At 54.3% G+C, this 23,241-nt stretch overlaps 1 protein-coding gene across 1 annotated transcript in view; it reads left to right on the top strand.

Moving 5' to 3' along the window:
• The window catches only part of LOC111155044 (adenylate cyclase 5), a 146,092-nt gene that overhangs the window by 81,606 nt on the left and 41,245 nt on the right, over positions 1 to 23,241 (top strand). Inside the window, exons 2-5 of the mRNA XM_022515072.1 lie at positions 3,887 to 4,036; positions 8,543 to 8,664; positions 20,165 to 20,276; positions 21,849 to 21,976. Coding sequence (XP_022370780.1) covers positions 3,887 to 4,036; positions 8,543 to 8,664; positions 20,165 to 20,276; positions 21,849 to 21,976 — 512 coding nt within the window. The remainder of the gene's footprint in view (positions 1 to 3,886; positions 4,037 to 8,542; positions 8,665 to 20,164; positions 20,277 to 21,848; positions 21,977 to 23,241) is intronic.

The following is a 23,241-nucleotide window of genomic DNA, read 5'->3' as shown; positions in this document are numbered from 1 at the left end:
TTCAATTGTCTTGGTACACTTGGCAAATTATCAACTAACCATAAGTGGAAGGGTTTATTTCTGGACTCTCAACTTTATTCTGTTGATCTGTAGTTCTATCTTTATGCCAGTACTTAATTACCGTAGCTTTATAGTAAGTCTTGAAATTGAGTAGGAGTCTTCCAATTGGTTCATCTTTTTCAAAATCATTCTGGCTATTCTGGTTGTTTTGTTTTTTCCATATAAATTATAGACTCAACTTGTTAATATCTTTTAAAATATCCTGCTTAGGTTTTGATTATGATTGTGTTACATCTATACAAATGTTTGGGGAGAATTAACATTTGAACAATATTGAGTTATCCAAATATGTGAATGTGGTATACCCATTTGTTCAGGTCTTTTTTTTTTTTTCCTCCTTTCATCAGTGTTTTATAGTTTTCAGTGACCAGGTTTGCATGTTTTTGTTAGTTTATACACAAATATTTCATAGTTTTTGTAATAATTTAAATGGTACTTTAAAAGATTTCATGTCACATTATTTATTGCTTACATATAGAAATAGAGTTGCTTTTTATATTTTGAACTAGTATCCTGTGATCTTACATTGTTATATTTTTTAAACTTGCTTATTAATTCTAGTAGCTGTTTTGTAGAATTTGAGGGGGATTTTCTGCATGTCATCTGCAAATATAGACAGTTTTATTTTTTTCTTTAAATCTGTATGCCTCTTATTTCTTTTTCTTGTCTTACTGCATAGTTGAGAACCCCCAGTACCATGCTGAATAAGAGTGAGAAAGGGGTCGACCTTGCTTTCTTCCTGGTCTTAGCAGGAAACATTCAGTCTTTCGCTATTAAGTACAGTGTTCACTGTAGGTTTCTGTATATGCCATTGATCAGATTGAAGCATGTCCCTTCCATTCCTAATCTGTTAAGTTTTTCTTTTTTATCTTGCCTTGATGTTGAATTTTTTCATACACTTTTTCAGTAATTATTGAAATAACCATATAGTTTTTCTATTCAGTCTGTTAATATGGTGAATTACCTTGATTTTTCAAAGTTGAACCAGCCTTCCATTCCTGGGATAAACCCCATTTGGCCATGTTGCATTATCATGATACATTATCCTATCTGAGGGTAGCTTCTCATCTTTTCCTTCCCGGTTTTTCCTGTTTTTAGTCATCTGGCACCTTCCTCTCCTTTCAAAAGATATCTCCTAATTAGAATGTTCTCCAGCATTCTCTGGAGATTGTTCCTTCAGCCTTCTCCTCCATTTCATTCTCTCTCCTTCCTTCTCTCTCAGTGGGCCCCAGTGGCTTCCTGGAAGCTTGTCTCATTGGTTACTTGTGTTGGTAACACTGTAAGCCACAGTCTGTTTCTTCCTGAACCTTATCCCCCTCGTCTTTGGGGCTCTTCCTTCTGAGTCAGCTCTGCCTGTCCTGGCCCCCAGCCTCACATAGGTCTTTGGGCTTCTGTGGCAGCCTCCTGACCAGTCTCCTACTCCCTACACTACTCTTGCCCCCGATGGGACTTCCTGAAGCTGTGTGCTCATCCTGCTATTCTTTCCTTCAATAGTCCTTCATTTCCTGTTGTATAAGGGCTGTGTCAGGCCTCCTCAGCCTGACATTCAGATGCCCCTTCAGTGTGGTCTGGTCTGCCTTTCCAGCTCTATCTTCTCTCTGTGGACTTCCCCTCAGGATCATAGAGCCCGAGTTATTTATTCAAGGACCCTGAGTACCTCACAAATTGAGCATCATGGATACTCTTTCCAGGGTATAACCTTTCCCATGCCAGACTTGCCAGCTATGCCCCCAACCCCAGGGCTAATGTGCCCTGGCCTGCCCAGGGGGTCTCCTCTTGCCTCCCCAAGATCTTCTCCTTTCTTTCTTCCTTGGTGTGAGGCTGTTTCTGCTTCTTGTCGCCAGTTCTTTGTCAGTCTTGACCACTTATCTCTTCACCTGGATTGTAAGCTTCGTAGAGCACGGGTTTTCTTTCCTTGTGATGAGTAGGTTGTGTTTTTCTCTGCTGTGTTTTTACGTGAAAGGGAGTTCTGAGGTGGGTGGGTCGGGGTGGAGTTTGGGGGAGTTATGAGTCATCATCAGGGTTGGTGGAGCTGGTAATCAGTTTGCCCCTTCCCCGAAGACACATCCAGGAAGCGTCTGGAGGTGCTCAAGGGGACCTTACAGTGTCCTTCAGCTAGGAAACCAGGATTTATTGTGCAACCAAGGAGAAAACAAGACTTCAGGATGGGAAAGACAAAGTCTCTTTCTTTCTTTCTTTCTTTTTTTTTTTTAAGGATTTTATTTATTTATTTGACAGACAGAGATCACAAGTAGGCAGAGAGGCAGGCAGAGAGAGAGGGGGAAGCAGGCTCCCTGCTGAGCAGAGAGCCCAGTGGGGGGCTCGATCCCAGTACCCTGGGATCATGACCTGAGCTGAAGGCAGAGGCTTTAACCCACTGAACCACCCAGGTGCCCCCAAAGTCTCTTTCTATTGACGGATTGGGACAGTCACAGTATAGGTTATTTCCAAGGAAACGTGGCACCACATCCAGCATGGGGCCCACATGGCCTCCAGGCCTAGGCTGGCCAAGGACCCTGGGCAGAGTCAGCATACATCAAAGCTGGGCTGGAGAAAACCTTCAGGTGAAACACAGACCTGAGTGCAGGACAGGACTTCTAGGTTCCAGAGACAAAGAGGCCCCTGGAAGAAGGGTGTGGGGAGGCTGTCTATCAGGTCACAGTCAGGCGCTGAACTCCAAGAAAGCTTCAGGAGCTATAGCAGAAGGTGCCAGGGGCCAATTGGCGTTCTCTTCTGTCATGGAGACTAAGAATTAAGTTTTGGGAGGGAGTGATGGGTCTGGGGAAGCCTGAACATCTTTGCGTGGCTTCTGTCCTGTGTGGCCTGAGGCAAGGGCAGGACCAGCGTAAGTTTACCCAGATACCCCAGGAGCTACACCTGCCAAGAAGAAGTTTGTCTCAACAGCACCTTTGCCAGGATCTGAAATGTGCTGTGTAAACTTGCTTTTGTGGGGTGTGTAGTGTTGTGTTCTGTTTTCCCTTAGCTTTTCAGTAAATACTTCTTTCCAAAGAATTCCAACCTTGTCTCTGTGACCTGAGGGGCAGTAGTATTTTTCCACACACACATCTCCGTCACCACAGAGAAGGGCATGAGTACGGAGCAGAGGGCGATGGTGGCTGCTCGCCAGCTGGTGCAGAGAAGCAATGGAAGCCCAGGAAGAGGAGAGGGGACCATCCGTTGACACTGACCCCTGCTGGCTAGGGATTCTCTCCTTCTCTCAGTCCCCAGAGGAGTCAGCACAGTGCTGGGTATCTCAAGGGTAGCCAGCACTGCTTGCTTCTCTGCAGTTGATCCTGGGGAATAATAAGCTAATATAAAAATAACCATCTCAGGCTTCTCTCCAAATGGGCAGTCCTTTGTTCTATGCTGGACTTTATCACACTTTCAAAACATGAAATCCCATGACCCTTATGGAACCTTCTTTGCAATGCCCCTGCCAGCCCCAGTGTATACACAGCTCCCTCATAGCATTACCAATATGCTGAAATTTTCATCGCTGGGGCTATGGGCACTTACAGTATGATTATTCAGAGACTCAGTTCCTTAGGGCCACAGCCTGTCACCTGTCACAGGCCAGCCAAGCTTTGGGCTTCGGGGAAGTCAGAGAGCCTGACCTATGATGCATGGCTACTCCCTGCGGCCAGCCGTGGCTGGGTGTCCTTGGCATTGGTTAACTCACAGGTAGGTAGGTGTGTGTGTTTGTGCGTGTGCGCTAATGTGGAAGCTGGGAGCTCCACGCTTTGGGGCTGGAGGATTAGGGTTCGGGCTCCTGTGACTGGTGCCTGCTCTGGGCCTGAGCTCCGTGTCTTCATCTCTCCCTCTGCAGCTTGTCTCCAATGTCCTCATTTTCTCCTGCACCAACATCGTGGGTGTCTGCACCCACTACCCGGCTGAGGTCTCCCAGAGACAGGCCTTCCAGGAGACCCGGGAGTGCATCCAGGCACGACTCCACTCACAACGGGAGAACCAGCAACAGGTGAGGCCCTCCTGTCCTTGTGTGGCTACAGGGAGCAGAGGCCCCAGACCTGCCTCAGCCCAGCTGCCTGTCTCCCCACCAACTGTGCTCCTTGGAGCTGCCCAGCCCCACCTCCCTGGGCAGGGACCCAGCCAGAAGGGAATGTTTTCCCTGGAGGGAGCCTAGCATTTCTGGCTCTGTGGGAATGCTTTATGGAGACTTTGGAGAAAACTCTACCTCTGAGTTTGCCTATTGCCTCCTCAGCATCCACCTGTGGGCTGCAAACAAGCCAAATCATCCAGGCCCTGGGCACCAGAGTGGGCTCTGCCCCCTCCCCAGTGCTGATGAGTGGGAGCACTAAGAGCTTTAGTGTTCCCATCTGGGATTAAGGTGCTCCCTGGGAGAGAGGAAAGGAGGTGGATCAGTCAGCTCCTGGGACACCCTCACTAGGCACTTTCTCTGCACTGAGTTCTGGGGTTTAGTTGGTTCAGAGAAAGGATGATGGACCTTGTCTCACCCTAAACCTCACTCTCAGAGAAAGTTTGGGCCGGGAAGGAAGCAATTCACATGGGTCACAGGCTCAGAGGGCTGGGGCTGAGGGAGCTGGCCCTGCGTGCTCTCTTGGGTGGGGGCCAGGCAAGGACTGAGAGTTGTGTCAGGGTGCCCCCCACAGCTGCCCAGCATCCTGTTTGGGGCTCAGGACCATTGTGCTCTCTCTTGCATGTGAACCACATGCGGTCTGGGGACTCTGGGACATGATGGAGCTGAAGAGCTCACAGGAGCCCCTGAGGTGGGGCTGTGTGACCCCAGGGAGAATATGGGCAGGTCAGCAGGGTGACGGGGTCCCGACTGGACTCGGACTAGGCATGGCTCTGAGAGATGAATTCTCCAAAGCAAGTTCTCCTCTCTCCTTATGTTCATGTCTACCTAACGAATATGAGTGGAGTCCTGCTGCCTTTGAGCTTGGGGACAAGGGAGACAAAAGCCTAGACAGCAGTGGTCCCCTGCACCCTCCTCGCTTGCCCAGAGGGCATGCTGGGGACACCCCAAGTGCACAGCAGTCTGACCCCAGTGTGAGAGGGTCTCTGACTCTGTCTGGATGCCTCCCAAGGAGTTATGTGACACGGGTTGGCCAAGTCCGAATGGCTGAGCAAAGAAAGGCGTGAGGCTCTGCGGTGTCTCTCCAGCACTGCACCCCTCCCCACCTTGCCCCAGCGGCCGCCTGGCCTGTCCCTGCTTCCTGTCCAGCCCTGCTGCTCTGGCCTTTGAGTCTTGCCAGTCCCCAGCTCATGCTGTCCAGTCGGAGGCCTGCCACGCCCCAGGCATTCTTTCAGCCCTCTCTGAACTCCTGGTCTGGCTCTTGAATGAACCCCATGCTTGGTGGTGTCCCTGTCTTTCTTTGACAAGCTTGTTGCCCTTCTGCCCCCTACCCTGAGCTCCTCCATGCCTCAGGAGCCACCTCTTGTCCCAGTTCAGGCCCTGGCATCGCTCATCTGAGATCGGGGTGTCTTTCTTCCCTTTTTTGTCAGGGAGTGTCCCCTGTCATGTCCCCTGTCACTCCTAAGCCTTGTTCTTTCTCCAGTAAAATGCGTATTTTACAGCTCATCACAGCTGATTTGCACTGGCCCTGGCCAGGCTGGACATTCCAGCAAACCCACAGGGATTTGGGGGAGAATATCCATTTGCTTTACCATGTTCTGAGCCAAGAGAGCAGGGAGGGGAGGAGTGCTTCCTGGGGACAGGCACTCCTCACCCAGCCAGAGCCCAGCAGCTCTGGGGCCTCCCCCACCCTCTGCAGAAGGTGCTGTTCTTTGGGTCCTTGGGGTGGCACTCCGAGGTGCCCCCTGATGGTGGGACTCCAAACTGTTGTCCAGCCATCTGCACCCATGCCCCAACCCTCAGACCCAGAAGTGGTTAGAAATGTGGGAAGGTCTCTCCCGCATATAACTATAGAGAGCACCCCTTCCCCCAGCTGCACTGTATTGCCACAGAATTGTCCTTTAGTTTGTGTGTCTGTCACCAGGAACTGCTTATTGAGAGTTCAGTAAATAGCCATTGAAGGCCATGTCCACTGATGCTCATGGAGACCGAGAGCATCAGTGAGCACCTTCAATGCATTACCAGTGTTTTCCAGGCCCAAGGCTGTCACTTGTGGAGCTGAGCGCGACACAGCTCCGTCCTCGGGGCTGTCTCATTGCATGTGCTGCAGGGAGACCCCATTAACAGACCATGACATACTGAGTGATCAGGGACTTGGAAGGAAGACCCTGAGTGGTGGGGGATGCCTCTGCCAGAGCCGGGACCCTCCCCACGGGAAATGGAGCCAGGAAGGAGGGTCCCAGCATATGTGAGGATGGTGATTCTAGATGAGCTTGTGTGCAAAGGCAAGGAAACACTGCCAGGAGCTTGGGAAGCAGCTCGTGGTTCACTGTGTCTGGAACAGAGCTCTGTGTGCTGGGCCCAGGGAGGGGTAGAGGGGAGCCAGATCATGGAAAGCTTGAGGCTAGGCTGGGCTTATGGGCTAGTTTTGGAAGCCTTGGGAAGCACAGGGGGGTTTTACGCAGGGCAGTGATGGGGTCAGGTGTATGTTTTAGAAAGACCACTCACTGGCTTGCAATGTGGATGGTGGATCAGAGGCAGCATGCTGGGATGCAGAAGCCGCTGCAGGGACTGCCCTGGTCGCCTGGGAGGGACTTGAAGGTTGCCGAGACCTGCGAGAGCCAGGCTGGGATGGTAGAGGGGTTTCAAAGGATAAGAATGGCAGCCAGGCCTGGGTTGATGGGAGCAGGCCAGGCATGGGAAAGGGGGCAGGTAGAATGGGGTTGTAGTGGAAAATAAAGAGGCGTGGGTTCATTGGGTCCAGAAGAATGCACATTTGATGCAGCTGATGGAACCCAGGGAAGCTTTGGAGGCTTTGAGCTGGGGAGTGGCATGACAAAGGCAGTGTGCTGGAGAGACTGGGGCCATACAGGGAGTGAGGAGGGCTACGGTGGGGCCGGGGCCATCTGTCTGGGATGGGATGGCCAGAATCCCACAGTTGGGTGAGAGAACTACGTGTAGGCAGTGGAGGGGGCCGTGGAACTGGAAGGCCGAGAGCCCACACCCACAGGACTTGGTCAGAGCTGGACAGCACCTGGGGCCAAAGGGACAGGGATGAATCTCAGAGGGAAAGTTCTGAAGAGTAAAAGCAGTTACGTGGGTGGGGTATTGACCTTCTGACCAGGAGGATGGGGGCTGACATGGGCAAAGGCAAGAACTTGAAGAGCCACTGGGGAATAGAAACCTGGGAAGGGGAGGTGGTTTCGGGTGTGGCATCAAGGTTGCAGTAGCCAGTCATCGAGCAGGCAGCTGGAGACACGGAGCCTGGACAAGGTCTAGGGGGCAGGGGGTGGTGGGAAAAGGAGCTGGTGGAAACTATGCTCAGAGGGGTGAGAGTGAGCAGAAAGAGGAGAGAGGCACGGATGTGCTGTGTGGGGGGGCAGGAGGAGGGAGAGAGGCCAGAAAGATGCAGGAACAGGAGCAGAGTCTTAGGGCCACACATCCAGGGGCGAGTGATGGGAGAATGAGGAGGCCTGGGCCAGCCGGGGTGAAGGGTCCCAGGTGGGAGAAGTCTGTGAGCTAGGCTAGCAGAGCGCCTGGCATGGGTAGTGGGCTGTCCGGGCGCAGGGCGAGGTCGCCCATTCCTGAGGCTGCTGGACCTCTTGCAGCAGGCGGGACTGGGAGGAGAACGTGGAAGGGAGGCAAAGTTGGGACCCTCCCCTCCACAGCGTGCTCCTGGCGTGCTCCTGGCCCCTCTCCCTGCTACTCTCCCTCCTCCTCTTTGACAGGTCTTAGCTTCTCTCAGGTTCTCAGAATCCGTGTGCTTTCCCCCTCCGCTGGTACTATCCCTGACGTGGAAATGGAGCACCCCAACCTCATCCTTCTGGTCCCCATGAAGCCCTCTCTGGCCACCCCATTCCCCCCAGCCTGGGTCAGTTACCCCTGTGCAGTGTCCCATAGTACTGCGTAATCCCACAAGACTGGGAGCTTTGTGGAGGAGAAACCTTGCCCCTCCCACAGTCGTAACTCGGGGACACCAGCACGGTGCCCGGAACATGGTTGGAGCTCAGTATGTGTTTGATGACTAATTGAGTGATGTCATGCTCTCAGCAGCCCCCTCCCTATTTATAGATGGGAAAGCTGAGGCTCCGAGAGGTTCAGTCATTTGCCTGTGGTCACACACAGTCTCAGGTGACATCCAGGATTCCAGGGGGCTCAGTACTGGTTCACCAGGTGTGCTCTTCCCCAAGTACCTGCACAGAAAACCCGGGTGGTCTCCCAGGGAGAAGAGTCCAAGTAGCCCTGAGGCATCACGCTGGCCTCACCCCCACATGAGTGTTCGCTCCTTGAATTTCAGGCCAGCCTGAGGAGTTCTCCAGGGCCCTGTGGGTGGGGGGGCTCAGGTGCTGAGGAGTTGGCCTGGGGAGGGAAGGGGACTGCCAGGCAGGCGGAGGGAGCTGTGATGAAAGCATGTGCTTCCCTCCCCAGGAGCGGCTCCTGCTGTCTGTCCTGCCCCGTCACGTTGCCATGGAGATGAAAGCAGACATCAATGCCAAGCAGGAGGATATGATGTTCCATAAGATTTACATCCAGAAACATGACAACGTGAGGTAGGAATGAGGCTGGGGGGCGAGGGCAGTGTGGGAGGACTGATCCCCAGGGAGGCAACATCTCCACTTTCTGCCCTTCCAAGGGAGGTCTGTGGCTGATCTGACTGCGTGGTCTGTGGCTTTGGGGTGTATTGTCTGGGTTGCCCCAGCCACGTGGCACCCTCGAGGTTGGTGAAGTGAATTATTAAGGGGAGGCCCCAGGGAGAAGCTAGGGAAGGAAGGAGGAGAAAAGAGAAAGCAGTAGCACCAGCTGTCGGGGAAACTCCTAGCCTAACAAGGGTGACAGAAAGCCAACTTGGGACCTGCATGTTGCTATTATCATCTCCATTTTCATCATTATCTAGCAGCTTCCATTCCTTCTGAGCCTGTGTGTGACAGGCATTATGTACCTCATTGCCAGTCCTCCTGACCATGCTGCAAGGTGGGCTCCTTTATCAGCATCCCTCGTTTAGAGACTGAGCTCAGAACAGCTAAGACCCTTGCCCAGGGTCACTCAGCCAGGAATGGTAAAGGGCGGTGCATTCTGGTCAGCCTGCCCCAGAGCCCATGCCCCTTTTACTGCACATTCGCCACTTCTCTAGAGGGAAGCTGCTGACGGCAGGCCCGTGCAAACAGATGTAGCCTAATAGAGTGTACAGCCTGCTTCGGAGCTCTGTGGGGATGGGGAGTGGCTCAGTGGTCTTCCTGCAGCATGGCTTCCTGGAGAGCCCAGGAATCATCCCACAGGCCCAGAAAAGGAGCTGCTGAGGCTGCCTTTAAGAGAATGACTCTCTCCCTGGGCAGGTTTTCCTTGGACCCACAAATTCCAAGGCTGGTATAGAGGGAACCCTCTGGAGGCTTGGGCTGAATTTTCATAAAGGGATTAAATGGAATAAAATGAATAATGGTGCACACACCTACACGCACACACTGATAAATGTGCACTCAAGGCAAGGCTGATGGCTGCAGGGGTGGGGAGGACACCGTTTTCATGTAGAAATCATCAGAATTTCAGGCGCAATTGCCCAGTTGCCAAGCGTACCCCGGAATCCAAGACTGTTGGTTGCCCTTGTGTCCTGTATCCATCTTCCAAAAGAGATGCTAAGCCTTTGGGAGAAAGAGGTTACCTGAACGACACTTGTGTCCTCAGTTTTTGGGGTACCCTGATCCCCCCGAAGCCCACGCATGTTCACTGTCAGGCAGGGAGAGCGTCGCCAGTGGTGGGAAGAGGGCTGCTGCAGGCCGAGTCCCCATGCCTGCTCAGGAGGCGTTCCGAGGGGCCGTGGGCTCTGCTGAGCCGAGCTCAAGAGAGGAGAGTAGGGCCTGGGATTAGGCAGGTCATGCTGACATATTGGTTCCCCACTTCTTCTCACACCCCTCTCTGCCCCCACAAGGTAGAAAAATTGCTCACAACAACAGTCATATTCATCTAGTGCCTCCTTTAACCCAGCACTCTTCTGAATACTTTCAAACATTTGCTGAGTCCACAGCGTACATATAAGAAGTTGGTGCTACTATTATCTCTATTTTGCAGGAAACTGAGGCATAGAGATTAATTTGTCTAAGATCCTAGAGCTGGTTAAGTGGGACAGCTGCCCCCAGGAAACTTTTCGGTATCAGAATTCTTACCTAGCCTTACTAGGTGTTTTTTGCATGCCCAGGAGAAAGGAGTATGTATGAGGATTTGTGGGAAGGAATCTCGGGGAGTCCCCAGCCAAGGGGAGACTCTGGAGAGAGGTTTGGCTTCTAGAGAGAGAGAAAAAGAGAGAGAGACAGACACTATGGACCCACCAGGGGCCTTTCCTGTTTAGCAACCCCTGAAATCTGGGGGACTCTAGGACACTTAAAGAAATAGCCTTCCCTGTTAGAACACATCCTGGAGGCCCAAAGTTCAGGTGGGAGCTGACACACAGGAACCCCTGTGCTACCCGCTTCTGGGATACTCTCTCTCAGTCCCGTCTTCAAGGCCTCACGGGCCCTGGCATTGTTCCAAGCACAGCACAGACAAAAGGTGCTTTTCTTGATTGTTCTCAGCTCGGCAGAGCATCTGGCTGACTCTGCTAAAGTATGATGTCGAACACGTAGGGAATGCAGAAAATTCCCAGCTCAGAAACAGTGTGGCAGGCAAGGCGTAGGTTCTCAGCCTGGCTGGGCTAGCACATCTGCCCACTTCTGCATCTCTGCCCCACACCTGGCCCTCTCACCCCTCTGTCTCCTGCCCCTCCGTTGCTTTGGGCCCCCAGCTCTCCAGCAAGGTGGTTGGGGCAGAGGGGCTGACTCGGGCCTCTTCTGCCACCATAAGGAGTCACCCGCTCCTGGGGAGACATCCCCTCATTTTTCCACTCCCAGGGAGGCTGTGACTTTGGGTAAAGCAAAGAATAATACCCTAATCACAGAGTGACCCGAGTGTCCATGTGGCAAGAACCAGACCCCTCCCGCCAAGCCCCCAGGGGGGTATTTCTGTTTTTAGATGAGCTAAGGATCAATGCAGCTGTCAGATGAAAGGGGAGAAAAATCAAGACGCTACCCTTTTCATAGGGATGGACATAATTCTGACTCTGAAATTGCCAGGCTGGTTATGGTTGGTACACACCATAGCCCAGCCATGAGCAATCAGATGCAAATAGCCCATGGGGGCCCTTCCTGTTCTGTGAGCAGCTGTGGCCGCAGGTCTTGATGGAAACACATTGCACGCTTAGTCTCTGACTTGGGTGCTGGGCTGAGTAGTGGGTGGAGGGGTGACATCAAGGTATAGAAAAGCACCCTGGGGCTGGGCTTGAGGTGCGGTGATTAGGTCTGGGGCCTGGGGTTAATCGGGCTCCGCTGTCCCCTGGCCATGTGAGCAGGGCAAGTGGGGGGCCTTGATACTCTGACCTTCAGTCTCCTCCTCTTCTTGAAGGGACGGGAAGGATACCAACTTAGCAGGGTTGTTCAGAGCGGATGAAAGGGTGTGATGGAAGCGCTTAGCACCGTGTCTGGCCCTGGCCACGTGTTCAGTAATTGGGAGCAGTGATTATCGTCGTTACTGCCATTATTGTGATGATTATCACACTCCTATCAACAAAGCAAGGCCTGGGGATTCTCTAGCTGGAGCGTGGAAGGGTGATGAGTCACGTTTGTCAATTCTCTGTGGAGTTATAATATTTAGAGAGGGTGATGACATGCTGCTCTCTAGTCCCTACCGAGAACAAGGCCACAAGAAAAATAAATCAGCCCTGCATTGTGACAGACTGGGCTTGGATCTGCGGAAGGGCAGGAGACTAATGGGTGGGGAGAGTCTGGCCTGGGCAGGGAGGGGTGACAGCAGACCCCCACTGCCCGCTATGGCCTCCCCCTTTCCTGATGCCCGATAGAAAACTGCCCCTGGGACCTGCCGGGAACCTGTCAGATGCTTTGGTGCTGAGCCGCCGCTGGCAATGCACTGAGGTGGGCCAGGGGCCCAGGAACCTTTGGAGACCGCCCCCCGCCCTCGGAGTCCCCAGGCTCTCCTGTCTGACATGTAGTGACAGGTAGATATGTTTTAACCCTTCTGGCTGGACAGGGCAGCTGGGACCAGGGCCTGTGGCTGGGGTGTCAGACCTGTGGCTTGAGGGCCCTCCTCCCAGTCCTCTCCCCCCAGACACCTGCCTCTCCGGCAGCCAGGGCAGTGTGAAGATCAGAGGGAGGCTGTGCTGTCCTCCCCGCATTCCTGGGACAAAGGCCTCCAGCATGCCAGAGGCCTCTTCCTCTGTCTGGGAGGAGGGCACTGAGGTGGGAGGAAGGGGCTGGCCCTAGAAGTACGTAGCACATTCCCGTGGGTCACAGTAAACTTACAGATGCTGCCAGAACCCAGCTGTCACCAGGGGACCCTTGCCAAAATGTCACTGTTGTGGAGCCAGATGAATGTCTGTGTGGAGCAGCCTGGGTCACACCCCTCTCTGCCACGTATTGGCTGTGGGAACTCAGGCAAGTCACCTAACCCGAGCCTCAGGTGCCTCATCTGTGACATGGAGATGGTGATGTCCCCTCACTCATCCATTCAGTGGCTACTTTCCTCTGCTTCCACTGGTGGGACACTTAGCTACAGAGGCAGGGATTGAAATAGGAATTAAGAGGGACACTGTCTTCGATGTTGGGAAGCTTGCTTTCTCTTGATGAAGACATACAATAAACAACAGGTCAATCAGTAAATTGGGAATGAATCACATAAGGAATGGGGGTAGCGCTTTGCATTCTTACAAGCATATATAGATGTTACAAAACTTACCACTCAATTTTTCTGTTAGGATAAAAGCCACAAAGGAACAGAGCCCCTAAGAGAGAGCCCCAGGACTCACTCCTCGTGGGGTGCTGGGAGGGGAGATGAGGTAGAGTATGGAAAGCCCCTGCCAGGCCCCCCACCTGGGAGGTAGCTGCAGATTGTCTGCTCTCTGGAGGCGGAGCAGGGTATGTGGTGAGAGTCAAGGTCAGGTGACCAATACCCCAAAGGTTTCAGGGGGCAGGGAACGTCCAAGCCAGCCCTGAGAGGCTACTGAAGGATATGCTACTGCCCTATGGGTCCCAACTGAGAGAGACAGCTTGGCACCTGAATGACATGTCCTCACTCGGGAGCCCTGCGGTTTTAGAGGTTGTAGATGGTGGGGTGGGCTGGAGAGCCGGCTCCTCCAGGGGGCACTGGTCCTCACCTGGCTTCCTCCGTTTGGACCCCCAGAGGGGTTCTCGATGGAGAGCAGGTCTTGGCTCATTGGCTGGAATCAGACTCATTCTCAGGCGGCCTGGCCAAAGAGCTGTGAACTCAGGGGGTGGAAATGAGATAACAGCCAAATCCAAACTGGGGGGGGGGGATGTGTGGAGGGGGCTGGGGAGGGCTCCCTCTCCCCCCTCCTCCCCCCTCCTCCCCCCTTCTTTCCTTCTCTCCCCAGCCTCTCCTGAACCTCCCCCTTTTAAGGTTATCATCTCCTCTCCCGTCTCCTTCAAGGACTTGGCTGTGTTCCCCAGGTCGTTCTGGAGTCTGGCTCAGCTGCGGCGCGGCTCTGAATTATAATGGCCTCACGACAGCGTCCTCCATGCTCAGATACCTGTGGGTGGATTGTGCACCCTGGGAGCAGAGAGGAAAAATATTTACCTCCAGTCATATTCCCAGGAACTGACCACATAAGGGATGGTCCATAAGCCTAGCATTCCTGTCTCCAACCTGATACTAAGAAAAGTATTCTGAGCTCTATGCTATACCAATTATAGACACAAGTGGCCTTTATATTATTATCTCATTCATCCCACATTTATTGTGCTGCCCTTCTTTGCCACATGTGACTAGGAGTAGATAGAAAAGATAGAAAAGCCCCTCAGGGACTGTCTAGCCCTCAGCAGTGAGGTCGGGCCATGCCCGGTGCAGTGGGAACAGCAGCCTCATAACCCATCCGGTCCCACTGGGGAAGCCCCCGGGAGCAGGGCTTTCCTCTTAAACAACCAGTTAATTCATTATCTTACTTGTGATTAAATAGATAGGATATAAAACAGGCCATTTTGACCTTTCCCATCATTGTGGAACCACCATCACCATCTGTCTCCAGAACTTTTTTCACCTTGCAAAACCGAGACCCTGTCCCTGTGAAACAACTCCCCATCTCTCCCCTCTCACCGCCCCTGGCACCTGGCAACCCCGTTCCACACTGTGCCTGTGACTTTGACTACTCCAGGTACCTCACGGCCTTGGAATCCCACAGTACATGTTCTTTTGCGGCGGTCTTATTTCAGTCAGCATAACGTGGCCAAGGCTCATCCATGTGGTAATGTGGGCCGGGATTTCCTTCCTTTTCCAGGTCGCCTAGTACTCCGTGGTGTGTGTACGCCACAGCTTGTTTATCCATTCATCTGCCGAACTGGGCTATTGCGAATGATTCTGCTGTGAACATGGGTGCCCAGGTCCCTCCTTGAGTCCCTCCTTTCAGTTCTTTTGGGTGTATACCTAGAAGCGAAATTGCTACATTCTAATTTTTTAAGGGAGTCCACAGTGTTTTCCATAGCAACTAGCCATTTCGCTTCTCCACCTTGCCTGAGGTGGTTTCTTCACTTCCTTGCATGGACGTGGGTCTTCACAAGAGACCCGAGTTTGTCCTTGGACACGGAATGGGGATCAGTGGGGAATGGAGCTGGCAGCCAGCTAGGACTTGTTATTTTAGCTCTTTGGATTCAAAATTGGGGGCCTTGGGGGTAGAGGGGAAGGCAGAGAAGTTAAGGTGAAAAGACACCGACCCTTGGAATGTGTCAGGCCAGGCCTTGGAAATTCTGATCCTGATAAGAATTCAGAATAAAAAGAATTATCTTGGGTTGGGTAGGTCAGAAAAGACATTATGAAGATAGAAGGGTTAGAGTCAGATCTTAGAAGAACATAATTAGTTTTCAACCTTTCTTGTTCTACAAAGGATGTGTTCTTTTTTTGTAGAAAATTAGGAACTAACAATACAGAGAAGACAGTAGAAATCACCACGAGCTCATCACTGAGAGGTCACTGACTACTGCTCAGTCTTGGTGCAACCCTTTACCTTTTGTGGGCTTCTCCTGTGGGCCACATTCCCCCAGCTCTTGCAAGGCTTTCTGAACACAAAGTCTGTAAGTGCGACGGGAGATCCACGTCTGGGCGGTGAGAGTAGGATTTGGTAGGCAGAAACAGGACCAGGAGATCAGGGGTTGGAATAGGGTCTGCAGGAGGCCCCAAGGCTGGTAACAGGACATCTGTGGACCCCAGACCCGCTGGATCCAATCCCAAGATTCAAGCCAGTCACAGGGTCCTTCAGCTTTCAGAAGGAAGGTGGCCCGTTGCCACGAGAGTGGAGGGGGCGTGGCTGTCCAGGGTGGATTGTGTACCCATATCCAGTGTGTTCAGCATTCTCTCAGTGGCCACTCCCCTTTGCCTCTCCCAGCTGTCCCTCAGAAGGTTCTCTGGCTGCTCTTTGTCCAGACGCCCTGCTCTAATTGTTTCGCACCCCCCTTGGAAAATGCCCAGTCATCTGGTGTCCGCCGTCAGCTAGACGTTGGTGTGAGCAGCCTGACTGTGCCGTTCGCCAAGCGCGTGCCGGTGACCCACCACTCCTCCGTTATCGTACTGGGGGCCTGGACCCAGGTGGTATGGCTTGGAGCATATAGAGGGCATGCTGCAGGGGTGGACCCCTCCCCAGCCTATGCTGCTAGGGCCTCCAGGGCACATCCTGCCCTACTTCCCTAATACCTTCAGCTCCCGCTAGGCCCAGATCCTGAGAGTTGGGCTGAGACCTTGCCATACTCCCTTCCTGCCCTTGCCCGATGACCTCTGTTTCCCCAGGCCCCCACGCCCCCTGGGCTGGCCTCAACAGACGGTTTGCCTCCCAGCATTTCTTGAGTCCCCTCCGTGTACAGTGCCGAGAAATGCAGGTCCGAGAAGCAGGTCCTTGGTGCTGCCTTCTGCCCAGGCTATGAGGAGAAGTCTGTGTCTGGGTGCCCCAGTGGCTGCTGGGCGTGGCTTCTGTTCAGGGGCAGGGTCAGACCCCAACATCTTTGTCAGGTCACAGCACCTGCAGGGGCGAGAGGGAACAACGGCAGGGAGAGGTGCCTCCCCAAAAACGCGTGTGGAGAAGCTGGGCCGAGCTGCGGCGGAAAGGCCTGGTGGTCACTGGGCCGCCTCGGGGCCTGGCCGCTCTGGCCTGTAGAGGAGAAGGTGGGTGGCTGCAAGGGATGGATGGCCGGGCTCAGGGAGGAGCGTGCCACCACAGTGGGCCAGCCCGGCTTCCACGTGCCCACTGCCCCCTCTGCCCCCACTGCCCCCGCTGCCCCCACTGCCCCCACTGCCAGGGCCTAAGCGAGTTGCCAAGCTGAGCTCTGAAGCGGGAGCTGATGGATGGAGGAGGACCTCGCTGCCTCTCTGGGCCCGGCATGCTTGGAAGATGGCCTTCAGGGTCACCCAAGAGCCGATAAGGAAATCTTGCCAGGGGAACAGACCACCTACAGCTGGGCAAACCTCAAAAACACAGGCACTTCCTGAGTGACAGCCGTGGAGGGCAACCCTCCACCAAGGCGATAGCAGAGGCCTGTGACTTCCCTCTGACAGGAGGTGGGGGGATGTGGAGGGGGCGAAATTTTCATGAATGTGTATGACAGGCCGCAGGGTTGCAGAGCTGAGACCTTGGAGACCCTGTCCAAGCCTCTGTGCAAGGAAGCAACCCACGCTGAGCCCTACTCGGAGCCACTCCTCTCTAGTGGGCTGGTGGCTCCATCTCGCCCCAGCTCATCTGCTGGCAGCCTGTGCCCCCCCGACTCCTCCCCCCCCAGGAGGGGCTGTGAAGAGCAGACCCCAGCAGGCTGGAGGGGTCTCCGGCTCTCTGGGCCCCCCGGAGGCCCTTCACACACCACCGTTGTTTCCCACGCCTCCTGGCATGGACTGGGAAGCCACTCGTGGCCTCTGTAACTGTTCTGCCGTTCATCCCATGGACCTAGGCCCTGGGCCCCACAGGCTCTTGTCTCAGGTGATTTAGCTTGGGACTCCAAGAGGCACCATGGGGTTGAAGGAAGAGCTGCTGAGGTGACCGGTCTTGCCTCTTGCTTGCTTTGAAAGGGTGACTGTTCTCTTCCATTCAACAAACATACATTAGAACATTGGGTTGAACTGGGTTCCCCTAAAACATATGTTTGAAGTCCTGACCCTTGGTCCTTGTGAATGTGGAAATAGAGTCTTTGCAGATGAAATCAGGTTCAGATGCTAGAGTAGGGTGGGCCCCTAATCCAATATAAGGGGTGTCCTCCTAAGAGGAGGAAAATGCTCTATGAAGACCTGGATACACAGGGACAGCGCCACGGGAGGTCAGAGGCCGAGATGGGAATAACACAGCCGCCAGCCCCGCAATGCCAAGCGTGGACACCCCCCACTGGCAACTAGGGAGAGGCAAGGAAGGCTTCTGCCCAGAGCCTCAGAGGCAGGACGGCCCGCTGATAGCTGGCCGCTGATGCTGTGTAGCGTTGGACTTAGCATGGAATAGCCACGGGTCTGGTATCTGCGGGCTTTGCATTCAAGATACTGCTCCAGCCCGGTGAATGTTTCTTAACTCTGGAGCCGTGGATCTTGACCCCAACCTGAACTAGCTCTGGATTCTTGAGAGCTAAAGAAGAGTTTCCAGAACAACTACGTGATGACGCTTTTCCACAGACTGGGAGAGACCTTTCTCTTGTTCCTGAGCGAAACGGGCCAGTTGCCTGCAAGACTGACTGGCAGAGAAGCGGCAGCTGGGTGGAGAGGGGGCTCTAGTTAGTTAAGGGGCTGAGATCAGCACTGGGGGCATGGCAGCCTTCCCTCCCCTGCTCCTCTTACCACGCATGCTGACGCAAGGCACTCCCTGTGTACTCCCCTTGGAGAGGGTGGCTGAGCCCATCTGCCTGGTCAGACCCCAGGCATCGAAGGCTGCTGGAGACTCCCGACCACCTCGCACCATCTGTGTCCCTGTCCCCTAGCTGCCTGCTGAAGAACAGCTTGTCTGCTTTCCCGAGTTCTGTGGCGTGCCGGGGCAGTGTCTCTCCTCTCCATTCCTCCTCCTCAGCTTTTCTTCTTTCCCCTCATTTGGCCTGTCTCTCTGCACCTTCCCTCGTGTGGGCTGGCGGGCAGCCGCTGAGGGTGCCCCCCTCCTGATGGAGCCCCGGACGCCATGTGGTGACCCATACCAGCCCCTCTGGCTCCCTCTGGCTCCCTCTGCCCCTTTCACAATGCCGGACCCTGGAATTACGCTCATATTTACTTAAGATGGCTCTGGAGCCAACAGCTTCATATTTATGGGTTCAGCTCCTGGGCTGTGAAGCCAGGTTGCCTGTGTGGCCTTGGGCACAGGACGCATCCTCTCTGTTTTCCTCCATTTTCTCGCCTGTAAAAGGGGGATATTGACCTCATAGGGTAGTTGTGGTGTTCAAGTGAGTTCATACACATAAAGGGCACAGGACAGTGTCCAGTTGTTTCAAAAGACAGGTTTTATTACCAGCCAGATGTGTGAAGGCAAAGAGGTGAGGAGACAACTGCCATTGGAAAGATTGTTACTCATCCTGGGAGAAGCGAGCAGGTCGCCCCCACACCGTGGGGGCCCCTGGGGAAGTGCTGCGGCGGCGGGTCAGGAGGCAGAGTGAGAGGGATTTGAGGATGAGACTTTGTTGGGGTTTCTGCAGGAAGGAATAGGTAAGCAGGCTTGGGATGGGCTAGTTGGAACCATTTCAGTGGGCTCTGTGGTGCAGGGACCGTCCCGAGTCTGGTACCCATCCCGGGGGTGATTAGGGCAGGAGAGTCATGGCCTGATCGTGAGAGCCTAGCTGGGCTGTGGGGCGCTGGACGCTAGGGCAAGCTGTTGGACAATCTCTGAGTCCTGACCGGCCTGGGACTGACAGGCTCCCCGGGGTCAGTGAGGCCCCAGGTATCAAACATCAGAATAGAAAGACAGGCTTAATGCACCAATACACATTTTCCAGATAGAATGACAAAATATGCTTGTTCTACATTCCTCATTTAAAAAAGGAAGGCTATGTGGGGCCTCAGGAGCCTTGTGGTATAGTGGGAAGAACACAGGCCTCGGAGAAGGAGCCCACCATGCTGCTGTCGACAGCTTCTTCCCTGGGGCTCAGCCGCCTCGTCCCTGAGAAGGAGACACCAAGCCTTTGCTGCAGGGCTGCGTGGAGGACTCAGTGAGAAGACAGTCTGCAAGCTCCCAGCCCTGAGCCAGGCCATCTCAGTACATGAGGGTTATTACGTTTCTGTGTCCACTGAAAGAAAAAACTCCAGTAGCCCTTCCACACTCCAGCCCTGGGGCCTCACCTCTAGTGGTGTGCTGTGAAAGAAAAGGAAGATGGCTTGGGTCTCCAGAACACAAGCCACAGACACAGACAGACCCACAATAACCACCGTGGGACCGGCTGCTGCATTTGACTCTGTGCCTGGGGATGAGGCTGCCGTTGCTGGCAGGGACAAGTTGGAGGCTTCCAGCCATGTTTGCTGGCTGTGTCTTCCTCTCTCTCTCTCCTGCCTGAGCCTCTTTAGTCTGTCCCTTCTAGAGACTCCCTAGGGATGGAGGGCTTCGGCCCGAAACCCTATCTGTGGGGCTGGGAAGTGAGACCTTAGTGGGACTGACACTGGGGCCTGGAACACTTTCTAAGCCCATGAATCAAAGGCCACAGCTACCTTGAAGGGGCTGTTCAGGAGTCACATAGGGCAGGCCCAAGAGGGGACAGAACTGGGGGTGGGGGTGCGCAGGGCCTTGTCTTCAGTAACTCAGACAGATGCACACTCCCTGGCCTCATATGCCTCTGCCCCAACCCCACCCCCACTGCCATCCTGGGCGGGAGTGAGGGCACGATGAGAGCACAGAGTTGTCTCCTGGGCAGCATGGAGAGGCCAACTTCCTCAACTCTCCAGGGCCAGGGGCCCTTGATGCCCTCCCCAGCAGCCATTTGGAGCCCCCCGTCCCCAGGACTCTTGCCGGCCAGCAGCTGCGTTCCCTGTCCTTCCTCCTTCACAGGGGTCTTCCTCCACCTGTCTCCCCAGCATCCTGTTTGCCGACATCGAGGGCTTCACCAGCCTGGCATCCCAGTGCACTGCCCAGGAGCTGGTCATGACCCTCAACGAGCTCTTCGCCCGCTTTGACAAGCTGGCTGCGGTGAGTCACCCTCCCTGCCGTCCCCGGCACCCGGGCCCGTGCCAGAGCCAGAAGGTTGGCTCCATCTGGGCCGCCCAAGGGAGAGCGCTATGGCCAAGGCCCTGTGAGCCCCAGGGACGGGCCCTGGGCCAGCATGTGTCCTGCTGGGCAGGGGGGATGCACACACTGTGGCTGTGTTTCCTCACACCTCACACAGTTGGACGTGTCTTTGTGCTGTTGGTGATCATGAGGGAGCAAGGGAGTGAGCCTTCCATCTGAGGAAGGGCGAGGGAAAGCCTGCAGGTGACACTGCCCAGGCCCCTGAGGAATTTCTGTTTGGTGGGGCAGATTCGGTGTTCGTAGAGCCATTTTCTTGGGGAGCTCGGCCAGAGTGGTAAGAAAATGAGTCTGAATCCTAAATGGCCTACAGACAGCTATGTGCCACCCCCCAGAGGCTTCCAGAAAGAGGACTCTGTGCTGTTCAGACAAATTGGAAATAGCAACCCAGGCCATAGAGCGGTAAATGACATATTTGCTCATTCAGTCCCTGTTTATATTGTCATCCTCTCCAGCTTCTGTGTTTTTGAGTGATGTCCCGGACTTCTGTTGAGTCACTTTATGTCAGGGCTGCCCGCTGCAATGTCCACCGACAGGCGGACACGTTTCCTTTTGCCATCAGACCATTTATGAGAGGCTGGTGCTGGTCAGAGGGGTGCCAGGGCCTCCAAGGGCATTAGATGGCGGGTCTCACACTGGCATGGTGGTTTTTATCCCCTGACCATGGATGAGGGGAACTGGATATATGCTGGGCCCTCGGGCATTGGACGGGCCTTAAATGAGAATCCAGGCCACACGGACATTCGAGTCCCAGTGTCCTACTTCATGAAGTAACCTCTGGTGGCCAGACTTGGAGAGCTGAGAATTGGTGACTAGTGACATCCCATCCGAGTCCTAGTTCTGGCTCAGTTGGGACCTGCTGGGTGACCCCCGTTGTACCTGGTTACTCTCCTCAGGAGCAGCAGTGGGCAGGACTTCAGCTCTGGGGGGTGGGGACGTCTTAGTCCTCACATACTTGCTGGTTAGCAGCGTGCTGTTTGGTCAAATCTCAGACAGGCTGAGGAGCAAGCAAGCTTTGGTTAAGTCTCATTCCTGCTTCAGTCTTTTTGTAAAAGAAGGAGAATCAGAAAACTTCTCATAGAGCCTTAGGCCAAGGGTCAGAGCATTCTCCAGGGCCTGGGAGTAGAAGCAGGGACACCGACTCTCAACCTGGGACCTTCCTCAAATTGATAAGTCTGCGCTCTTTGCACCCACATTGGACCCACTGCACTCTTCTTGGGTCTCAGCAGTGACCATAAAAGTGAGTTCCTGAGCCTGGGGAGGCTGGAATGCCTGAGGGCTGCTCAGCCTGGCCTCCATCCCCCCCTCGGCTCCTGATAAGCCTGTCCTGGGGCTGGGGCCATGCATTTGTCTGTGCTCGCTGCCCTAAAAGGCAAGTTATTCCAGGCCTGGGGTGAATCTGTTTGCTTCCCGTTTCTTTCCCTCCCACTTCTCTTTCCTACTATTTTTAATTTTTAAAATTAATTTGCTTTCCAGGAGAATCACTGTTTACGTATTAAGATCCTGGGGGATTGTTATTACTGTGTCTCTGGGCTGCCGGAAGCGAGGGCTGACCATGCCCACTGCTGTGTGGAGATGGGCATGGACATGATTGAGGCCATCTCGTAAGTGCCTGTCTGGGAGGGGACCATCCCACAGCCTGAGGACCTGATGTTGGAGGGTTGATTTGTGCCTCCTGGCTTAGAGCCTTCTCCTAGGCTTCTGCCCACAGCTGCCTGGGAAGCTTGTTCCAGAGGAGCGTGTCCTATAGGAAGGGAGAGCTCTGCAGACTCCGGGGCAGTGGGAGGTGTGGCCCCAGCTCTGCAGGCGAGGAGGACAAGCTGGCCATCATGCATTGCTCTGTGCCTCCCTCCCTCACCCCTCAGGGCCCATGGCCACCCAGCCCCATTTCTTCCCAGGCGAGAGAGGTTGGATGCACGGGGAGGTTAAACATCTCCCCAGGGTAATACAACATGCCAGGCGGATGCAAATGCAGGTGTCCCCATTTAAGAAAATCCATCCTTCCTGGGAGCAATAGCAAGAAGGATCTTTGGCCAATTCTCGGTCACTGCCGGCCAGAGAAGGAGCCCTGGTTATTAAAAGATATGGAGATAATCCAAACTTAGGCTCAGTAACTTGGAGCTTCAAAGTAGCCTGGGTAGGGGCAAAGGAAGAGCCGCCGTGGACAAGGTCAAGGGCAGAGCAGCTGTCCAGGAAGGCGGCCGGGTCCCTTCGGTTTGGCAGAGACCCTTTGGGCAGTGTTTGCTGAGTGCCCTTGTATGCCACCCAGTCATGCAGAGTGGATGGCATCAGGTGAGGGAGGCAGACTGAGATGGGGGGCAGGAGGGGCATTTGTTTCCGTTGGGAGGACTAGGAGAGGCTTCATGCAGGACGTGGCCCGTAATTTAAGCCAGAAAGGTGGAATGAGATACTAGCAACTCGAGCAAGGGTCCCGAGGCACCGTGGATGGAAGGCACAGCAGGGACAAGAGAAATGATGAATGACATAACTCTTCCCTGCATCGGGTGTTCACCACTCACTGGCTGGTGAGGAGGAGGGCAAGCCTCCGGGGCTGGTCCATGTCAGGCTGCCGGCCCGCCACTGGCTGAGTGGGCCTATGCTAGGGTATCTGAGAGCATGCAGGTCCCCAGAGAGTACACACCATGTACCCCCGCCCCCGGCCCCGAGCTCCTGCACCCTCTTCTGCAGACCCCGGGCCTCAGATGGATGCCCAGAGCAGTATAGCTCCTGTCACAACCTGCAGCCCACGGAGGGGTCCCCAGGTCCCGGGGACGCCCTCAGCCCTGGGTGCCTGTGGTGGGAAGTGGTGCTGCTTCCAGCACATGGAACCTCCCCAGTCAGTTAACCACCTTGCTTAGTATGCCATTAA

Source organism: Enhydra lutris, unplaced genomic scaffold (assembly GCF_002288905.1).
Source record: "Enhydra lutris kenyoni isolate GAN:26980312 unplaced genomic scaffold, ASM228890v2 scaffoldscaffold39, whole genome shotgun sequence".
NCBI lineage: Eukaryota > Metazoa > Chordata > Mammalia > Carnivora > Mustelidae > Enhydra > Enhydra lutris.
The sequence above is the reverse complement of the archived record's forward strand: the minus strand, read 5'-3'. Positions and strand labels throughout refer to the sequence as shown.